Source organism: Epinephelus moara, chromosome 6 (genome assembly GCF_006386435.1).
Source record: "Epinephelus moara isolate mb chromosome 6, YSFRI_EMoa_1.0, whole genome shotgun sequence".
In the NCBI taxonomy this organism is placed as follows: domain Eukaryota; kingdom Metazoa; phylum Chordata; class Actinopteri; order Perciformes; family Serranidae; genus Epinephelus; species Epinephelus moara.
This window is the reverse complement of record NC_065511.1, coordinates 17,170,018-17,189,384: the sequence shown is the minus strand read 5'-3', so window position 1 is coordinate 17,189,384 and position 19,367 is coordinate 17,170,018. Positions and strand designations below refer to the sequence as shown.

The window sequence follows — 19,367 nt, the reverse complement described above, 5'->3', positions numbered from 1 at the left end:
TATAAAATGCATCAAAAGATATCTTGACTGTTTGATTCTTCTTTTTTTTTTTTTTTTTAACAAATTCAAGATTATCTAGCAGATGCTCTACTGTATTCTATTCTATTTTATTCTGGACTGACCAGCTTGGATAAGTTCATGTCCCTGAGGACCCTCATGACGATGGTGGACTCTGTGTCATTCGGGTTTGCTCGCTTGGCTGCTCCCAGTGTTCGCAGCACTGACAGGATATTCCGGAGGCCAAAGTCATAGTGAACCTGAACAATCACAAATAGCAATTTAGATTCACAGTCATTCATCATGATATGTTTGCAGACAGCTATGTAAACAAGCATTTACAAGTATTTCACTAAGCTAATAAGACAGTCGAGCAAATAATTTCACTCAAAAACCAAGACCTAACTTACAGATGAATCAAATACTTTAGTCATAGACCACTACATTGTAATGCACTCAACTTTGGGCACTAATAGCATATATCCACTGCAATTATTTAATCATATGCCAAACTGTTACCCGTTAGACCTTCATCAAGGAAAATTTTTGCCAAATGAGAATCACCATGTGTTTGAGTTTTCCTTAGTGATTGCATATGCTATATTTGTGGGGTCTCCTGTGTTTTGGGAGTCATAATTCTGAACTACATTTCCAATGTGTACCTGCATCACACAGATGTGCTGTATTTGTTGCCATTATAAGTCTTGAGATTCCCTTTAAGGCTTAGAGAACAAAAGCTTGGCTTTATTATAAAATATGTGCATCTTATGTGATCGAGGAGACCTTTCTTTTCTCTGTATTCACTTTATTTTTTTTTACTTGCACCTTTGCATTGTGTGTGTTGTCATCTACTCAATAATGTAAAATAACTAATACTGTATGTGCTGTATGTAACTCTGATAACAGATGAGGGAAATCTACAGTATATATTTTTTAATGATTTAAAACAAGAAGAAAAAGTGTCACATTTTGTACTCAGATCTCATCACCTGTTTGGAGAGTTGCTCCTCACACAGCTTGTAAAGAGTGAAGAACTTACGGGCCAGCTCCATGTTGTCTATAAACCCGCAACTGGCCAGTTTTACCCTAATTATGATCTGACGGTCAGGAACCATCATGGCCACTGAGCGAAAGTTTATCTTCAGGTTCTCAGGGAGCTCCTGGCGACCTGCATAACCTGGGTTCTGTTTTACAAGAGAAGAGGAGGGGAGGAGATTTAAAGGGGTGAAAACAGGAAAAGCTTAAATGATAATTATGAGGAAATGTAATATTGTATATTTATTGCATTAAACATTTAGATCTCAGATTATACAGTTACAAATAAAACCTCAAGTTAAGAAAAAAAAAAAAAAAAGAATTCTAGCCTGACATTAACAGACAAATTCACAGACCTGATTGACAAATGTGAATTAGTCTGGAACCTATTCATTTCAACTTCCAGGGGGCTGTATCAACAAACACAGACCTAAACACTAAAATGTGTTTCTAAAAAAACATTTCAGGGAATGGGCAATGGGTACAGATGAACCCCATGAAAAGGTCTTTGGCTGACCTTTAAATTGGATCAAGTGCAACAAATTACTTACTGACATATCACTCACAATACAATTTATGTGCATTTAAATGATAAATAAATGTATTTTAAACATTAAAACACATTTCCATGTGCCATCTATTGCTCCCAACCCAGCAGGTATTGTGAAATGGTGCAGTCCATCTCACAGCAGGGGTTAGGTGGGTGTGCATAAGAGGCCCACTTTGTAAAATGCTGTCCCCCTGCCCATACTTCCTAACAGCCGGCCTGCTCCTCTGTCAATCATTGTATCAAACCCATCACATATTAGATAAATGGTTGTGATTGGCCAGGCCTGGACCAGGCCAGCTAGAAATCTGTCTGAATGGACGAGGGACCAGACGAATCTGCCAGAGCAAATAAAACAGGCGCTCACAGATTGGTCTGGTTTCCAGGCTAGTGGACAACATGAGAGACAGAAACAGCAGGCTGACTAATAGATTTATCGATAAGCAGGTGTATGCAATATGTACAATTTAAAACATATACTATTATGTGCGCACCACCTGCAGTGTCTTTGTATGTACTCATGTCTATACATAAGACAAACTACACAAGAACTTTAGTTATTACAGCTACATCATAAAGGTACATAACAAGCACTATCAGCAGTTAAATCCCTGTGGCCACAGCTCAGGCCCTCCTCTCCACAGAGCCTGCTTTTGATCACTGTCTCTATATACATGTACACACACACTGAGTAAAAACAGAGGAGAGAATGATCTCTGACCCCTCTCCCCACATGGGACAATTATTCCACAGTTCTCTGTTTAATGACTTGCCTTGGGGTAGCAACTGTGCAAAGGAGATAAAGTGATCCAACTGTTACTGTATGAAGAGTATGATAATGAGCACTGGCTAATATCATTAACAAGCAGCAGACCCTGGTGTTTAATATTGTACAAACCGACTTGTCAAATAAGACGTGGTTCAGGTCGATTCCATTTAACTACATTCATTAAATGACATAACAGGATATTATCTGGGGTTTATTGCATGTTCTATAAATAACAAGACCAATCTTTTTTTGCTTGGAATAAAATGTGTCTTCATGCTGTAAATCTCACAGCTAAAATTAGACGTTCTTGTGATGTCCATGTAGTTCCACTCACACAGGTGCTTCAGCCAGCTCAACTTTTGACAATAGATAACACTGCAAAGCATTACATTAAGAATAATGTTCAGTTCAATGGCTATACTTAGAGTAAGCTGATTTTTTTTGTTTTTGAAAACTGGAATAATACCATGATAATAATATGGACTTGCACTTGTTTAGCACCTTTCTAGTCTTCTGAACACTCAAAGTGCTTTTTACACTATGAGTCAAATTTGTCCATTCACACACTGGTGGCTGAGGTTACCATACAAAGTGCCACCTGCTACACAGCTTCAACAAACTCACACACCAATGGCACAGCCATCAGGAGCAATTTGGGGTTCGGTATTTTGCTCGAGTATACTTTGACATGCAGACTGGAGGAGCCAGGGATTGACCCGCCAATATTCCAATTATTGGACGTGCTGCTCTACCTCCTAAGCCATAGCTGCCCCTCTAACTGGTCAAAAAAATAAATGATGGTGTAGATTATCTAATTTTGAGATGATGGAACTGTTGTGTCACTGACCATTGTGAGGAAAATGCCAAATTCAGGACTCATATCCACATTGTCTCCATCAGTGAAGACAAAGTTTTTGCGACGTTCCTTCTTGCAGGTAAGAACTATTGCGATCTGCTGGGCCGCCACTGACAAAACAGGGAGGTCGATGCGGTTGAACTCGTCAAAACAGCCCCACGAACCAGACTGAGCCAGACCTGGAAATCAGACACAAGCAACTTTATAATCACTCTGTTGCAAATGAATTAAACACACAACTCCAAAATATTCAATAAGCCCAATTGAACCACGTCTTCCTCATCACTCATCCCAAACTCCTCAAGCTTGGCACAAAACTTATAGCTCTGTTGGAGCTCTATCCCTACAATTTTTCCTAGTGCTGCTTTATTTGCAATAACATACTAGCACCAATTTGCCGTGTAACTCTTACCTTTGAATATTCTTCCCAAGCCTCTGAAGTCCATCTGGTCAGAACAGTTGAAGACCACAACATACTTTCCTAGACAGCGGCCCATGTCTTTGGTAGTCTCTGTCTTACCTTATAACATAAGGCAGATTTGTCACAGCTTAAAATGATGCAACACTTTCCATGCCAAATCAATTTCCCAACCAGTACACCTGCTGAAACTCTCTCTCTGACTGAGTGGGTCCCATGGTAAAGATTGGATTTTTTTTACACGATATTGCCATAAGTATATTATTAACATGATATAGATCTTTCATTTTTAAATATTATGGTTATCGTCACTACCGGCATATCACATCATCCCTACTTCCACCAAAGAGTTTTCTGATTGTTAGTTATAAAGTTATAAAAGAAAAATAGAAGACTGAAGAAGACTAGAATAGAAGACTGTGTACTTGGGCCGTATTTTTCTTATTTCCGTCTCAGGCCCCACGTTAGGTATCACTGCTGTAATCTAACAAAAAGATGCACTGATTGCATTTTTGTGACTATTCCATATTCTTAAAACAATTCTACTATAGTTTACCACTGCCACATGTTGTGTATGCAAGCCCTAAATGTTCAGTCTCATCATCTATCCACCAGTACTGCTATCATGTCTGTAGTCCTGCCTAAGAAGTCTTTTTTTCTAATCAGATAAAATAAGTATTTCATGGACACATTGTTACTCATGGTAATACATTTAGGCTTCAGTCTTACCTGTTCCTGCAGGACCAGCAGGGGCTCCACCCATACTCATACCGAGAGCCTGGGCCAGGGTGATGTAGCACCTGACCAAACATAGACATCAGACATAGGCATAATACCAGTTTAGAATTTGCTTCCTTACAAAGCAGTTTTCATTTCCCTTCACATCCAGTTCATCACACAATAAAAGTAATATGATATGATTCTCCAAAGGGAGGTAGGAGGTCAGGCACAGCGGGAAAAACTGCCCCTGAAGCTGGTGGGGATTCAGTGTGTTGCTCAAGGACACTTCAGCAGCAAGGATGCCTGACACCGGGACCTGACCCAGACCCTCTGGCTCAGCACTGTTCTCCCTTTTCACTGCATGGCTGAGCTCTGATCAAAAATCATGGTAATACTAACAAATAGTGTCCTTTAGAGGATGTGAGACACTACTGTGAAAAATAATTTCAAAAATTAATTATATTATTATCACCATCGTCTCGTTCATTCTGTGTTATACCACTTCCACCTTTACTCATTTTGCCTTTTACATTTTCTGTCCATCATCCATTCTGCCACTGCATCCAGTCTGGAAGAGTACAGACAGTGAGTGACCACAGAGGAGGAATCAGATTTTGTTTCAGGCAGGGAAAGAAAGGAGTGAGAACATCCGGGCTGCCTTGGTGCCTTTGGCCATGAGGCCAGTATGCCACTTCTATTGGGAGCTGCTGTCTGCTGGTAGCTCCCTCGCTGCTGCTGTCTCTTCTCATCTCTTTCTCTTTGTCTCACATCTTTTTTCCTCTCTGTCTCATCTCATATGTCCCTCTCTGTGTCTGTTAGTCTGACACTGGCTGTTGGTGGGATTCTGCCTACCTCCCACTGTCTGATTCTCTTCCTCTCAATCTGTCAGTCATAGACTCAGTGACAGAGGTGATGATGCAGGGATGCCTACTCCTCCTCTCTAATTTATTCTCTTCCCATTTCCACTGCTCTCACTCTGTCTTCCTACTCCTCAACTCCATAGAAACAGTAACATTTTTACTACATCGCAGATGGAAATAACAACTGGGTGGCTGTTTCTAGATTATTGCTGAGGGCATTGACAGGGAGACTAAACTGAAGAGCCAGAGTAAAATCAAGTTTGTGCTCTGCCTTTGCACTTACTGGCCATTTACATATTTAGAGAAAGTAATGAATGTAACTCCTTTGGACAGTCTCTCCTGGCAGGCACTAATTTGTGCAGATAGAAAGTGATGGAGGTAGTCATGTTAAGAATAAGAAAATCAAACTTTAATACCTCCCAAAAACAGGCCAATTGCTATGTAAATGGGCATGACTGCTAAAGTTGTGAATTTTATAAAGTTTTTGAAAAAATGGTCAAACACAGTCCCCTCCAGCTCCACTATCAGTTCGTCCTCTGGAACCCGTATCGAGTTTTCAGATCTGAGAAGCACTTTGAAGCATACTAAACCCTTAGCTGGAACCATTGACCATGATGATTCAGGTGTTTAGGTCTGTTGGCTACTTGTTAAAATGTTAACTTTTTTTATCATTAGCTAGCACTTGCTGGTCAGTATGTTCTTACCTTTTTATTATGCCTCTATGAGAGTGTGTATGTGTGTTATCTGTGTTCATGGATGGCCCACTACCTGTCAGTCAACGGCGTAATGACCAGCCTTTCTGTGCAGCCCAAGAATTCATTCTGGTAGACAAAGCCCACATCTGTGATGTTGATGATCATTTTGTCTGAGTCCTCATTGAAGTAGAAACGGCACTGCTTCAGCCACTCAAAGTCGGTGGAGCTTTTGACATGGAGCCGGCACTGGAGGGAGAAAGGGTTGGATTAGGGAGGGGAGACAAAGAGAAGAGAATAGAAGAGTGACAGAGAGGCAGGGAAAGAGAGAAGGGAGGCAAGATAAAAGGAAGAAGAGAAGGGGGAGAGAGAAGATGGCAAGTGAAGAATATGAAATTGAAGGGCGCCATTTAGGAGGTGATGTGAGGTGAGAGATAAAAGCAGGAAGAAAGAGGGAAGGCGAGGTGGAAGGGTAGGATGTAAGAGAGGGCATGAGGTGACAGGAGGGTCACATTAAAAAGGTGGAAAGAAGGAGAGAGGACGGTAAGGGGAGGATGAAAGAAAAGAGGAGAGGGGTCACGAGATGAAAATGAGGTAAAAGGAAGTCAAACAAGACTGGAGACGGACGAGGAAAGAGGTAAATCATGCAGACGGGTAAAATGAGTATACAGAGTACAGTGAAAAGCAGCGGCAGAATAAGGAGGGTGATGAGTGGCGAGATGAAATACAAAGAGATAAAAGGTGTAAGGAGGGAAAAGAGGATGGGACAGAAGAGGGTCAACAGGAGTTATTAAAGGAGATGGGAAGTTATGTGAAGAAGACAGCGAATAGATGTTTAAGAAAAAATGGTCAGGACAATGGCAAAATATGTAGGAGACAGAGAATATGTGAGGAGTATAAATGAATACAAGTACGAGAGGATTAAACAATAATAGTTGTTAAAAAAACAAGTCAAAACAAAGTTACTTCACACCTTTTCCATTCACCTTGAAGACCAGCCAGGCAATTTACTGTGCCTTGAGGGGAGACTTCAAAGACAGTCCTTTCTCTAGGTCTAAATATCACTTGGCTGCCAATGAAAACGCTTTGAAGACTTTTGTCAAATAGAATCGACTCTTTGCAGCAAATGCCATTCAGTATTCTGACACTCCAACCCTGGGGTGTCAGAATGTCAAACGCAGCTTTACAAAAGGATAGCCATCTTGAGCAGTGATTCTGATTAAATAAACCTGAAAAGAAGTTTTTAAGAGATGGTTTGTGTGGTCCAATGTACTTCTATACTAAATAGTACTCCTTAATGATCAACAAAATACTCACCAGGTCATCAAATATGTCCCTCTGGTGGACATGGATGGTGATAAGGGTCTCGTACTTGGTCCTCTCCACAGCCTCTAGGTCTCTTGTGGTCATGTCAATCAGTGTGTTGAGCAGATCCAGGAAGAGCTGGTTGGTTTTGGCCATAATGCGGCGATCATATCGAGCATTGGTCAGAGCCTCCTCAGAGTCCCTAGTCCATATCATCTGAATACCTAGCAAGCCCACCTAGATCAAGGGCAAAGATAAATGGCAATCACATCACTAGGTACAGTGTTGTCGTACTCAAGATCGGTCTTGCCCCCAAGACCGGTCTCAAGACCATTTTATTAAGGTCTCTGTTTCAAATCAGAATCAACCACAATTCAACTCTGTTTAGTCTCTGTCTCGGACAACGAGGATTCACGATTTCAAGACCTATCAATTCCACATCTGCGGAGCTATCATTAAATTGCCTGTCAATAAAAGCAGTGTTGAATAAAGATGGTTAAGTTGATTTCAGTTCCTCACTATCTGCTCATAGAAAACAAAGGAAAATTCCCACACATAAAATTCACCTCCCTCTTGATTGTTTTATCAAGACATTTCTCACAGTACACTTACACATACATACATGTATACAGTATAGCGATAAACGAGGGGAATGAAGAAGATGATTTGTTTTCTGGGGGTCTTTTTATGGGAATGAGGATCTTTCGGATCAGTTTTGTTGTAAGTGCATCAGGCAGTGTGGGACCCTCACTGGCCTGGTCTTACTCGGTCTCGCCCTGCCTTGGTCTTGGTCATGACTTGATCTAAGTTTAGGTGACCTTTACGACAAAACTGATTGGGTGATGTCAAATGTACTGACTATAAATTTCAAATTGTAATCATGGCTTTGTGAAATAACTCATAACAACATTATTACTTTTATTATATCCGTAAATCAGAATCAAAGCTGAAGGAACAGGAATTGAGTTAAGAAAACAGATGATTTTCAGAAGCAGAATATATTTTAGGAATTAAAGTAGACGATTTCTGTTTATCTCAGATATTTTCTATAGAAATTAGTCATAGTATTGTCCATGTCTTTAAATGTACTGTAAGTGGATGAGTTCTTTAAATCTAGCTATGATCTACCTGAGCAGGGAAGGAGTTGAGGAAGTCGATGAGCTGGAAGCCAGAGTCCTGGATGGTCAGGGCAGCATGGCGGATAACCAGGTGCAAAGACCTCTGGGATTCCTTCAGCAGAGCATTGAGCCAAACCTCTACATTCCCCTCTGCTGTGACAGGACGCTCCAGCTCCACAGTCTCCCCTTCACGTGATGATACAGCCAGAATGCGGTCATATATCTGAGAAAAGGGATGTTTTATTGATTAGAATCACAGATTGATTCTTATTTCACTTGTCACGTAAGGAGAAGAATATGACAATGTCATACATGTACATGTAGGGCCTACATATATTTTTCCCAGGCCTTTCAGTACTGCCAAAAAATCTCCTGTCAGAGGTTTTGAAAGATGCCATTGTTCTTTGACACTGACCTGTGAGAAGGCCAAGTGTGTGATAGAAATAATAAAAACACTCCATAGAAAAATTACCTTGTCATGGAATCGGACACATTTGATGTTGTCGAAGACATTGAGGAGGTGGGCCTGGATGGTGTGGGAGTCAGAGGCTTGACCCAGGATCTCCAGCAGGGCAGGGTCAGAGACAAAGAAGAAACGAGGAAACAGCAGACGCTTCTTCTCCAAATAGCTTGATAGCATGGTAAATAAATAAAATGTTACCTGCAGTAGTCTCTCTCAAAGCACCTTGTGTTGGAAACACAACAAACTAGACACATCTACAATGACTGGCAGCATCAAACTAAAAATAAATCTTTTATTACTGTAAAACTTTTCAAAAGTGCTCTCTCCTCCCTTTGAATAATGTTTGAAAAACTCACACTTTAAACCTTCATACTGTCTTGAGGTACAAGTTGATTGAGATTGCAGTCATTTGTACCCACCCTGTAAGTGATTTCTGGCAGATCTCCAACTGCTCGAGCAGGTGAGGAAGTAGCTGGCCCATAGTCTCATCTCCCACACATGACTGGACTACATTGGGCATCTCGTGGGCTCGCATCATGATCTTCACCCATGATTTGTCAATGTTAGAGAAACGCTTTGCTTCCTAAAAACAGTCAAATATTCATCAGATTATCAGGGGTACTATGTCAAGCAAGTCAGGTTGCAATGCAGAAGAAACCCAAAGTGGTTATTTGTTATAAAGGTAGCATATGTGGGATTTAGGGGGATATATTGTCAGAAATGGAATATAATATCTTTAGTGTATAACCACCTTCATATCATTTATATGCGGATGACATCCAGCTCTACTTCTCTTTCAAACCTAGTGAGCCTTTTGTTATCTAGGCTCCTTGACTGCCTTAATGTGATTAGGGACTAGAACGCAGAAAAGTTTTTACAGTTCAGTGCTGATAAGATGAAGGTTCTGGTGTTCCCCCTGATTATGTACTGGGCCTCTTTCCTTTGCTGCTCACTCTCACTACTGTAATGCACTTTTCTCCTCCCTTGGTATGTCTGCTCTTGATCATCTGCAAGCAATCCAGAATGCCGCTGCAAAACTACTGACTGGATCAAGCAGATGCTCTCATATTAGCCCTATACTAAAATCTCTTCAGTGGTCACCTGTAGCGTATAGGAGCCAGTTCAAAATTCTTATTCTTACTTACACTATAAGTCCCCCGTTGATGTGGCTGAACTACCTCACCTGTATTCCTCAGCTCATTCTCTTCAATCAAATATGCTTATGCAAATTTAAGACACATTGTGATCGTGCTGTTGAGGCCGTAGCACCTACATTTTGGAATGCACTGCCTGCATCCTCAGAGTCTGTTGACTCTGTGGTTTCTTTTAAAAGCCAGCTAAAGACACACCTGTTTAGTTTGGGTAATATGTATGCGCTATATATGTCCTTTATATTCTGTGTATTCTTGTTGCGTTCTGTGAATTTTTTCATTATGTACTGTGCAAACTACACAAACTACATAGGGTACTCACTTTATCTTCAACATTTTCTTTCTTGTCATGTTGTGTATTGCCCTTGTAAAGCACTTTGCGACCTATGTTTGTGAAAAGTGCTATATAAATAAATTTTACTTACTTACCTTAAAAAATCCTTGTTTTTGTTAGCTTAAAATGAGCTGTTTATATCCACAAAGGGAGTGGGTCCTCATCTACGGAGATTTCCATGTTGCGCCACCATGTTTCTGGGACAAACTAAACTCTAGCTATGGATAGGGCTGTCTGCATATTGCATCAGCCACCATAGTTAGACACCCCTCTGAGTCGAGACTATTGGAAAAACAGTTTTTACATGAAACTGCTGTATTCAGTGTTTTTACAGGTTTAAATCACTGGGTTCATTTGTTTTGGAGAGGAAGAGACCTCTGTGGATAATTCAGCTCCTGGTAAAAAACCTCCTGAACATCTAAATCTTACGTTATCAGAGGAAAGGGGTCAGCACACACATTAGCAGGTGCTAGGCCAGTGACCCGTCTCCTACATGCTGAACAGTGTAGGAGAAACACTGATTTGTGACATTAAATTGCTTTCTTCAGTGTTTTTACCGGTTTAAATCACTGGGTCAGTTTGATTTGGAGAGAAAGAGATTGTTGTGGCTCCCGAAAAAAACTCCTGAACAAAGAACACTGAAGGAATTCTACCTGGTAGAAGTTTCAGCTGGTTACAATCTACAATCTTTACAGCTAGATTCCACTGAATCCTCCTAAATCTTACACATTGGACCTTTGAACGCTACAGTGAATTATCAGTGATACGTTTTTCCTACGTTGTAAACTGAAATACAAGAATTACACAGCACACTAATACAGATGCAAATTTGACTGATTCATTGTGACATAATCTACCTTAGGCAGCTGCTTAGCGATGTCTCCACCAACAAACACAGCCTCCAGGTAGATCCAGAGATTCTGGACAGTCATCCAGTTTTCTATGATATCCGTAGTGTTGGAAAGATTCTGAACCCACTTCTGAATCTGGGCTTTAAATGGGGTGTTGTACCTGGGAGGTAAGTTACATACATGTAAACCTTACATTATACCACACACAGTGACAGCTTGCATGATTTATGTGAAGTCTACAAGGCAGTGTTCTGCAATCCCCCACAGAAACTGATGATTATGAGAATCCACACAAACATGCCTGTTGCTCATTAGAGACCCCAAAATCATCAGGCTGTCCTCCATGCTGGTAATGATCTCTGATGTGCTGTCTCCTCTCAGTAGCAGTTCTCCGCGGGTTTTAAAGTTGGCAAACGTAAAAGTCTTGTTGTCCCACTCAGCGATCACCTGCTTCAGCTTCTGCTCAATGTCACGCTCTTTCACCGCACTGATACAGATATCCTACACAAAAACACCACAGATTTGTTTAAACAGTAGCAATACAAATCGAAGTGGAAAAAGAAATATTAATCAATAAACATTTCCAATTATCCCCACCTGATTTAAGGATCGTTGATCCTGCTATTGATTTTGATGATCAAAACTGAAAGCTCATTTTGATCGATTTACGATTTAAAATCAGTCATACAATAATACGAGTATCAAAGCTTTCATTAACATTATCGTAATCATTATCAATATTGATATTATGAGTAAACATATTTTTTTTCATTATGTTAATGCCATTATTGTCAACAACTTTTTGAAGCTCCAAATATTTTGATTAAAAAAATGTAAAATATACAAATAAGCTCTCCATACAGATGTCTGCATACATAATCATAATCAATGGCCTGTATGAAAATTAAACTAGAACTTAAAAATATCTATTTAGTGCCAATAATGATTTTAAGATATACTGCAACTCTCGTTACACTGTATGTTAATCTCATAAATTACACACACACACTGCATCAAAAACAACTAAAAATAACATTTAGGAATATAATATATTTTACATATATTTCCAGTTCTACATTTCACCAACCAGTATATGCTATAAAAAACATAATGGCACTTTTTAAATTTCTCCTGGTGTGCTGGATACTATTCATTCTTACCTCAATCTCCTCTTTATATTTGAGCAGAGGGGCCTCCATAATGTTGCGCAGCTTGAATGTTTCAGTCTCCACCTCAAAGGTATGCCCAGTGACCTTTGGTACAAACCAAGTGTGGAAATTAGTGTCTATTCATTCCAAATGTCAAGACAACAGCTATTACTGTCATTATCATTACATAAGTATATCAGTGAGTGTTGATGGTAACTGCGGTGGTATGTTGGCCGCCTTCTGCAGCTGACCTCAGTGATTCTCTTCCAGTGGCGGGTCATCATCGCCTTGTTGGTCATGAGTTCCAGTAGGGGGCAGCACTCACTGAATTCATCTATTGTTTTCTTCAGGTCCATGAAAGCCTGCCACTCCTTCAGAGCACGAGGCAACTTGCGACACCTGGTAGTTAAAGGATACAATCATCAACAACTCATGGTTAATACCTAACTTTTAAACTAGAGATTAATTCTGCACAACATACAGTACAAAATCTGTATGTGTGTGTCCTTTTGAGACACATGCACCGACACTGTTGATGTAACACTCTGCTTTTCTGTCTTATTGAGCTGCTGCGTCAGCATACATTACCCTTGGGACTGTTAACTGCGTACAACCTTCAGCTAGTTTCATACTGTCAGAACACAAAAGTGGAGACATATTAAAATATTATTTTCCTCTAAATGGAATGCCTTCAATTTGTGTTCTAAAACCCTCTTTCCCCTTCAGTTTCCTTTTGACACATGCACTATATATGAGTCCTTATCGAGGACAGAGCGCAAAGATAAAAGTGAATGGAAATGATGACAGTGAAATCCCTCTGATTATTTATGAAGAGCTTCATGAAAAACATTTTATGGGATAATTTTGGGGAAAGGACTTCACGTCAGAACATAAAAAAATCATTTAATTTTCATCTATTAACATCTTTTTTTTATATAGTAGTGTTAAAATTTGATGGTCACTCAGCTGGCAGGCTTGCTATGTGCAAAGCCACTTTTTAAGTTTGACCAGAAAAACACTTTCCGTTCAGCTCTTTGCTCCTTTGCCTCCTTTTCTCCTACAGTTGCTTGTTGAAGTTAAGTAGAGGGTGCAGAATAATCTCTTGATGTGTCTCACTGTCCCTTTGTCTTCCAGTTTAGCTGAGATCAGCATAACTCTGGTTAACCAGATAAATACTGAGGTCTGTTTCAGAAAGCAGGGTTAACAAACTTTGAGTCTAGCCCTGAACTCTGAGTTTTGGGCTTCAGAACAGCTGACCACAGTCAGTTCAATCAACTATGAAAATGTTCACTCTGAGTTCAGCTTGTGCACACTGAATGAAAAAAGCCATCATCAATGGAGCTATAGCACTGTGATTCACCATGGCAAGAGGTCATAAAAGGTAGAACATCCATTTTAATCTGGTGGACATAGAGGTACAATGCATAAAGATGCAGACTGCACAAATACAAAAAAAAAGTCTGAGTCAGAGCAGGGAAAAGTGTTGATAAATTAACATAATAACGTTTTATCCAGTGTTATCCATGAATTCATCATTAGGTCACAGCCTGCATTACATTTTATATATATGTGTAGCCTACAGCTTTAATCTGATGTTGCACCCTCAAAATGAACCGCCTAAAAGCATGTCCATCTTCTTTTCGCAACTTTTATTAAACAAAATCCCTCAGTTCAGTACAAGGATATTTTTCTTCAGCCTGCATATCGCACATCTCCATGACTTTCCCTCTTAAAGCAACAGTGCTCTCTTCTAAAGGGTAAAGAAAACAATCTTCTCACTTCACAGGAGCTACACAGGTAAGTAATGTTTTAAACTATTGTAATAATAAAAATATGAATAAACACTTATTTAAATTAAATGTTTTAAGTAGGCACACTGATATAAAATCAGCAAGACAAATGAAATAACTGAAATAATATGTTTCAGGGCGCTACACTGACAGGGACAAAACACAGGGGCCAGCAACTAAAGATGAAAAATATACTTGAAGAATTATAGGATATATATATCTTTACATCAAAGACAGAGACATGATTGTAAGCTCACGATCTGATCCAGTAACACTGCGTTTGATTATTTGTACTTGAAAAGGCATGGAAATTAAAATACAGTAGATTTTAAATTTTAGACTATTTGATCTATTTGAATCTCCAAAAGTGTACCGTGGCTGTATACTATATACTTTAACAAATGTTGTAAATTGAAATTCAGCCACTGAAATTCTGTTAAAACACGTTCAGACAATACGCAGCCTTTTTTAAAAAAAAAACAATTTCATTCTGCAGCTGAATCATAATTAGTAACATATAGTCTCTAATACAGGCCGACTCAGACTCTATTGGCTATTATTGGACAACAATAAAACATTCATATGCATAAATATGTGAAAGGAGATTAGGGGTGATTTGATGCTGTGATATTTTAATGTGAGGGCAAAAACTTGCACTTCAATGGACGCATTAATACGAACTGCATCAATGAGGAAATTAAACTGCGTTTCTGGCTTTGTCAGAGGGAGGAGACAGAGAAAAACTCAGGCTTGTTGAGGAAAACCTGCCACCACAGTAACTACCATAAGTACCACAGTAACTGACTCAAAGTTTAAGTTACCTTTCTTTCTGAAACAGAAAACCCAGAGTTTCCCCTCATCTCAGGGTTAACTAACTCAGTAAAGTTACATTTACATTCAGTGTTATGCACCAAAACAGATTGTGCGTCTCTTTAAGATCTAACAAATGTGTCTGGTAAAGTTTCTTCTTCATAGCTGATTTTTTCAGGTATTTTGAATGCAGCATTGTTAACATCCATGTTTACTAGCTTGCAGTCTTCCTCTTCCCTGTCTTTGCTGGTGCACTGCAGCATACATTGGCTTGTTACTACCACCTATTGATCAGCTGACTCATGTAACACCACTGGTGTTGTATCACGCCACTATAGTGTGTGCACACATGCACAAGATAAACAGACGGTCACCCACTAACAGATAAACAGCTTCTTAGAGCCACTAGTGGTCTAAAACTCCACTGGGAAGCTTAAAATGTAGCATTAAGATCAGTGTCACAGTAAACAGTCTAACCTCGTCTGAAAGTCCAGTAGCTCATTATTGATCTTCTCAATGTGGATGTCAGCCCAGAGGATATCATAGTAACCATTAACTGTCTCAATGACATTGTTGTAAAGGCCATACAGCTTCTGCAGTAGAGCCAGCTGCTTCCTAATCTCCAACAGCTGGGGATGCTGGGTAACAGGGAGTCCAAACAGCTCCTCTCCACCTGTGTAAGTGATGTACTTCCTGAACAGGTTGTCAAATCGATTCTAAAAAAGGAAAAATGTGTAAACAAAACACCCCAAATCAGTACAGTACTAACAATTAAACATATTTACATATTTTTCAGTCATTGTACATTTGAAAAAAATGCATATGTAATTTACCATGTCTACATTTTATGCAAAGTAAAATATGCAAATAACAGTTCTGTCATTTGCAATCATCCCTCTTTGAGCACAATTATCATGTGGCTTTGTGGGGAACCAGGTCACAAATTTCAAACACACTAACTGGCTGACAGCATAAATAATGAACCTAATTATCATGCCCTGCTCAGTAACAAACCTGGAACATGATGAGTCGATCACTGGCATCCTGAGGAGCTAGCCCCACCACCATGGGTCCATCCTAAAACAGAAATTAATAAGTCAGTCTATGGGTACATCCAAATTCCCTTAAATGCATCCATATTTCCTTCTTGTGCTTTTAGTTCCTCCCATTTAAGACGCTAGCAGAAATGCAAGGAAACAGTATACAGTATATACACTGTCTCATAATAATGATAATAATGAGGGTGCAGAATCACCACCACGCAACACTGCAGCAGTGTTTTCCCTCTATGTCTCTCTGCAGGTTCCCCTTACAATTAACTGTTCAAATACACACTGCAGGTTTTTTTAATTAATGTGAAGATGTTTGTTATACAGAGCACGGATCTTTTGAACCACAGTGTGCATGTGGACTTCGAAGCTCTAATGCTAAATGCACATGAACCACTTCTAATGTCAGCAACACATTTATTTAATTTATTAATTATACATGTCTGCATTTATTGATATTCTGTTTGTTCATGTATTACTTAATAATCCAGGTTATGACTGTATACTATTATAAATTTTAGGAATGTACTGTCTTAGTGTTTGTTCAGATGTGTATGCACACCTTGCATTTGTCTCTTTGTCCCTTTACCTTGTCATAATCCTGGTAAAAGTGTTGACAGTCTTGCAGGAAGGTTTCCACATTGCTGACCAGCTCTCCTCTGAAGTTGGGCTGCAGGGTCACCAGCTCATTCTGTACCTCTGTGCTCCGGGACAGCAGCTTCTCCCAGGTGTAACGCAGCGTATCCACCTTGTCGGCCTCCTCTTTTACCACCGACAGCTCATATTTATGAAGCATGGCATAGGACTCCTGTGAGAACAAAAGATATATGCAAGATATGTTTTTCACCTGACATCTACAAGTATGAGCAAATTATATATACATAGTCACTTTCTGCATTTCTTCTCAACTGCTATTGAGCTTTTGATACAAACCTGGGTGCTTTCATAAACATTATTCGAATGCATTCAGTTCATATACACTACAATGACCTTCATATATACACTTTGCTATTGAAAACCATTCTCATTATATACACTCCTGAAACACTCGAACACTGCTTAGATGCTCTTATGCGCGCTACTAAAAACATCTAGTCATAGTCCTACTGTGTGTGCATTTGTGTGTATGGAAAGGGGGTCAGTAATTACCATGCAGTATGAAAGACTGAATGCGATGTTTACCTCTATGGGACCAACTTGAAAATCAATAGATATTTGGTGCTCTCTGATCTCCTTGAGTGCTGCCATGGCGATGCGGATGTCATCCAGGTCCTTGATCTGCCGATTCAGTTTCTTTCCAGCTTCATCAACAAAAGCAAAGATCTGCTCCATGTCTGAGCGATATTTCCTGTTACAGTACAGTCCGTAGTTCACCATCCAGTTCTTGGTTTCAGCCGTGAGGGACATCTTCAGGTCCGCTGGCACAAAGAAATACATGTGAGCATGCAGATGTCAAAGTTTGTTTTGTAATTTCATGTTGGTGTAAAGTTTTCTTGAGGAACCTTATCAGTAATAAGGAAATTAAGAGCTGTAAGTACCAAAGATAGCAACAGTCCAAACCTGTGAATAGAGCCAAAGCTCCTAGAGTTATGTACTCTGGTTCAGAGTTTATTTCCAGCTCCAGATCTCGATAGAAAAGAATCTGGCTCTCAAACTCTGACAGCAAGGGACTGCCCTGGATGAATCTGTGGGGGAAATAATGCACTGACATAATGCTGTTGTCACTGGCAATGACCTGATGCATAGAAAATAAAACTGTTAGTTCTCAGTGGTAAGACTGGTAATTGATCATACTGTTGCATGGTGTCTTCACGGTCCTTTCTCCAGATGTGATGATAGCGGCTAAAACGGTCCAGAGCAGTCATCACTTCCTGTACAACAATATAATACAGGAGTTACTCAAGTAAGTAAAATTTTCAATTTAGATTATGGATAGGATGGCAGTGTCATTTGTCTCTAGAGGAGGTCATAGTGAATAAAATACAGATACTGGAAATTACAGCTGTTGCCTTTGTCCATTTACACTGAACAAACATTTTATAAAAAGGATAAAATAGATGTGTAAAAAAAAAACAAATAGACAGAGTAAAGTTTAGATTGTGATCAATTTGGAAATGTTTTCTATGCACCTTTAATTTGTTTCTCCTTGTTTTGTACAGGTTTGGCCAATTCTATCCATATTATGCTTCATGTTAAAATGAAAGAGTGTGTACCTTTTTGGTGGAGCTGATGGAGGTGCTGAGAACAGACACGAGTTTAACTATCTCCTTGTTCTCAGACACACTCTTGTAGTAGTTTCTAGCTTGGAATGGGATTGCCTGGATCACAGATGCTGAAATATCCGAGGTGCTGCCATCTGAGAAAGTAGAGTAAAAGGACAGAGGACAGAAGCTATGATGTGAATGTACAGACGCGGGGAGGGGGGGGACTGATCTAAACACAAACAGATTGGCTTTTATTTGGAATCCATTTCTGATTATACATCTATACAGGAATGTTAGGAGAATGTGAATCTTCTCGTAAGTGTTGATGATGCGTTCTAAGGTGCATGAAGAACAGGTTCATATCCATCTTTTCAATTCTTAACCACACTGCAACTTTTTCATCCATCATCATGTTTCACAACATTACCTCCATGTCAGCCAGGGTGTCGTGACTAAAACGGCTGCTCTCCTTAAATTAGATTTTAAAATATCTTTTGTTTAAATGTCTTCTCTCTAAACCTACTGACATATTCATGTCATTTCCATCAAAATGTCTCCATTTGCTTCTAGTCAGATGTGGCTTTGCTCTGCTGAGCTGTGAAATAAGGACATCTGATTATCATTTCACTGTGGTGCACTAGCTAATGATCAATGTCCTGGTCTGCTTGCTGGAAACAATATGGATAAATCAATTTGAAGTCCACATAGGCAGAGTTTTGAGTCGTTGAACTGCTGTGATACATCAGGGAATGTCTCATGTCCTCTCATACCAGCCAGGCTTCTGTATGTTGTTGCTCCATCCTCTGATTCACTGTCAGAACTGTCCTGTTTCAGAGCTGCCATTCGTCTTTCATTCATTTTTCTCTGCAAAGTTGAAACACTCGTAAAGAAAGACTTCAGGGTTTGTGTGGTGGACTATAGTGCTATAAAATCATCAGTCCAGAAAGATTAGTGACAGTTATAAATCCATTTAATGCCACGAATTATTGCTTCCCTCATCAGATCAAACCCACCTTGGAGATCCTTTCTTTGCTCCACTGGCTGACTCCTTTGCTGACGCTGACTATACACTCTACAGCCCGGTTTAGAGCCTGTTGGACCTCCTCCAGAGCTGGAACCATGGCGATGTTAGGGATAGAGAGGGTCACATTGACTCTAAAGATTGCCTGCTGACTGCTGCTTTTGCCGCGACTGAGTAAGTCACCCTCAGCTACAGGGGGAGAGAAGAGTAGCTCTGATACAATATGATG

General features: G+C 39.8%; 1 protein-coding gene across 1 annotated transcript in view; it reads right to left on the bottom strand.

Annotated features, from left to right (window-relative positions):
* dnah5 (dynein, axonemal, heavy chain 5) overlaps positions 1-19,367 on the bottom strand; it is a 148,526-nt gene that overhangs the window by 96,513 nt on the left and 32,646 nt on the right. Inside the window, exons 23-45 of the mRNA XM_050046483.1 lie at positions 19,131-19,327; positions 18,888-18,981; positions 18,127-18,269; positions 17,708-17,784; positions 17,474-17,598; positions 17,096-17,331; positions 16,503-16,721; positions 15,879-15,941; positions 15,342-15,580; positions 12,516-12,663; positions 12,277-12,369; positions 11,418-11,617; positions 11,123-11,276; positions 9,200-9,363; positions 8,790-8,946; positions 8,328-8,540; positions 7,212-7,436; positions 5,971-6,143; positions 4,352-4,422; positions 3,617-3,724; positions 3,196-3,383; positions 987-1,181; positions 123-257 (exon numbers count right to left, since the gene is read on the bottom strand). Coding sequence (XP_049902440.1) covers positions 123-257; positions 987-1,181; positions 3,196-3,383; positions 3,617-3,724; positions 4,352-4,422; positions 5,971-6,143; positions 7,212-7,436; positions 8,328-8,540; positions 8,790-8,946; positions 9,200-9,363; positions 11,123-11,276; positions 11,418-11,617; positions 12,277-12,369; positions 12,516-12,663; positions 15,342-15,580; positions 15,879-15,941; positions 16,503-16,721; positions 17,096-17,331; positions 17,474-17,598; positions 17,708-17,784; positions 18,127-18,269; positions 18,888-18,981; positions 19,131-19,327 — 3,617 coding nt within the window. The remainder of the gene's footprint in view (positions 1-122; positions 258-986; positions 1,182-3,195; positions 3,384-3,616; positions 3,725-4,351; positions 4,423-5,970; positions 6,144-7,211; positions 7,437-8,327; positions 8,541-8,789; positions 8,947-9,199; positions 9,364-11,122; positions 11,277-11,417; positions 11,618-12,276; positions 12,370-12,515; positions 12,664-15,341; positions 15,581-15,878; positions 15,942-16,502; positions 16,722-17,095; positions 17,332-17,473; positions 17,599-17,707; positions 17,785-18,126; positions 18,270-18,887; positions 18,982-19,130; positions 19,328-19,367) is intronic.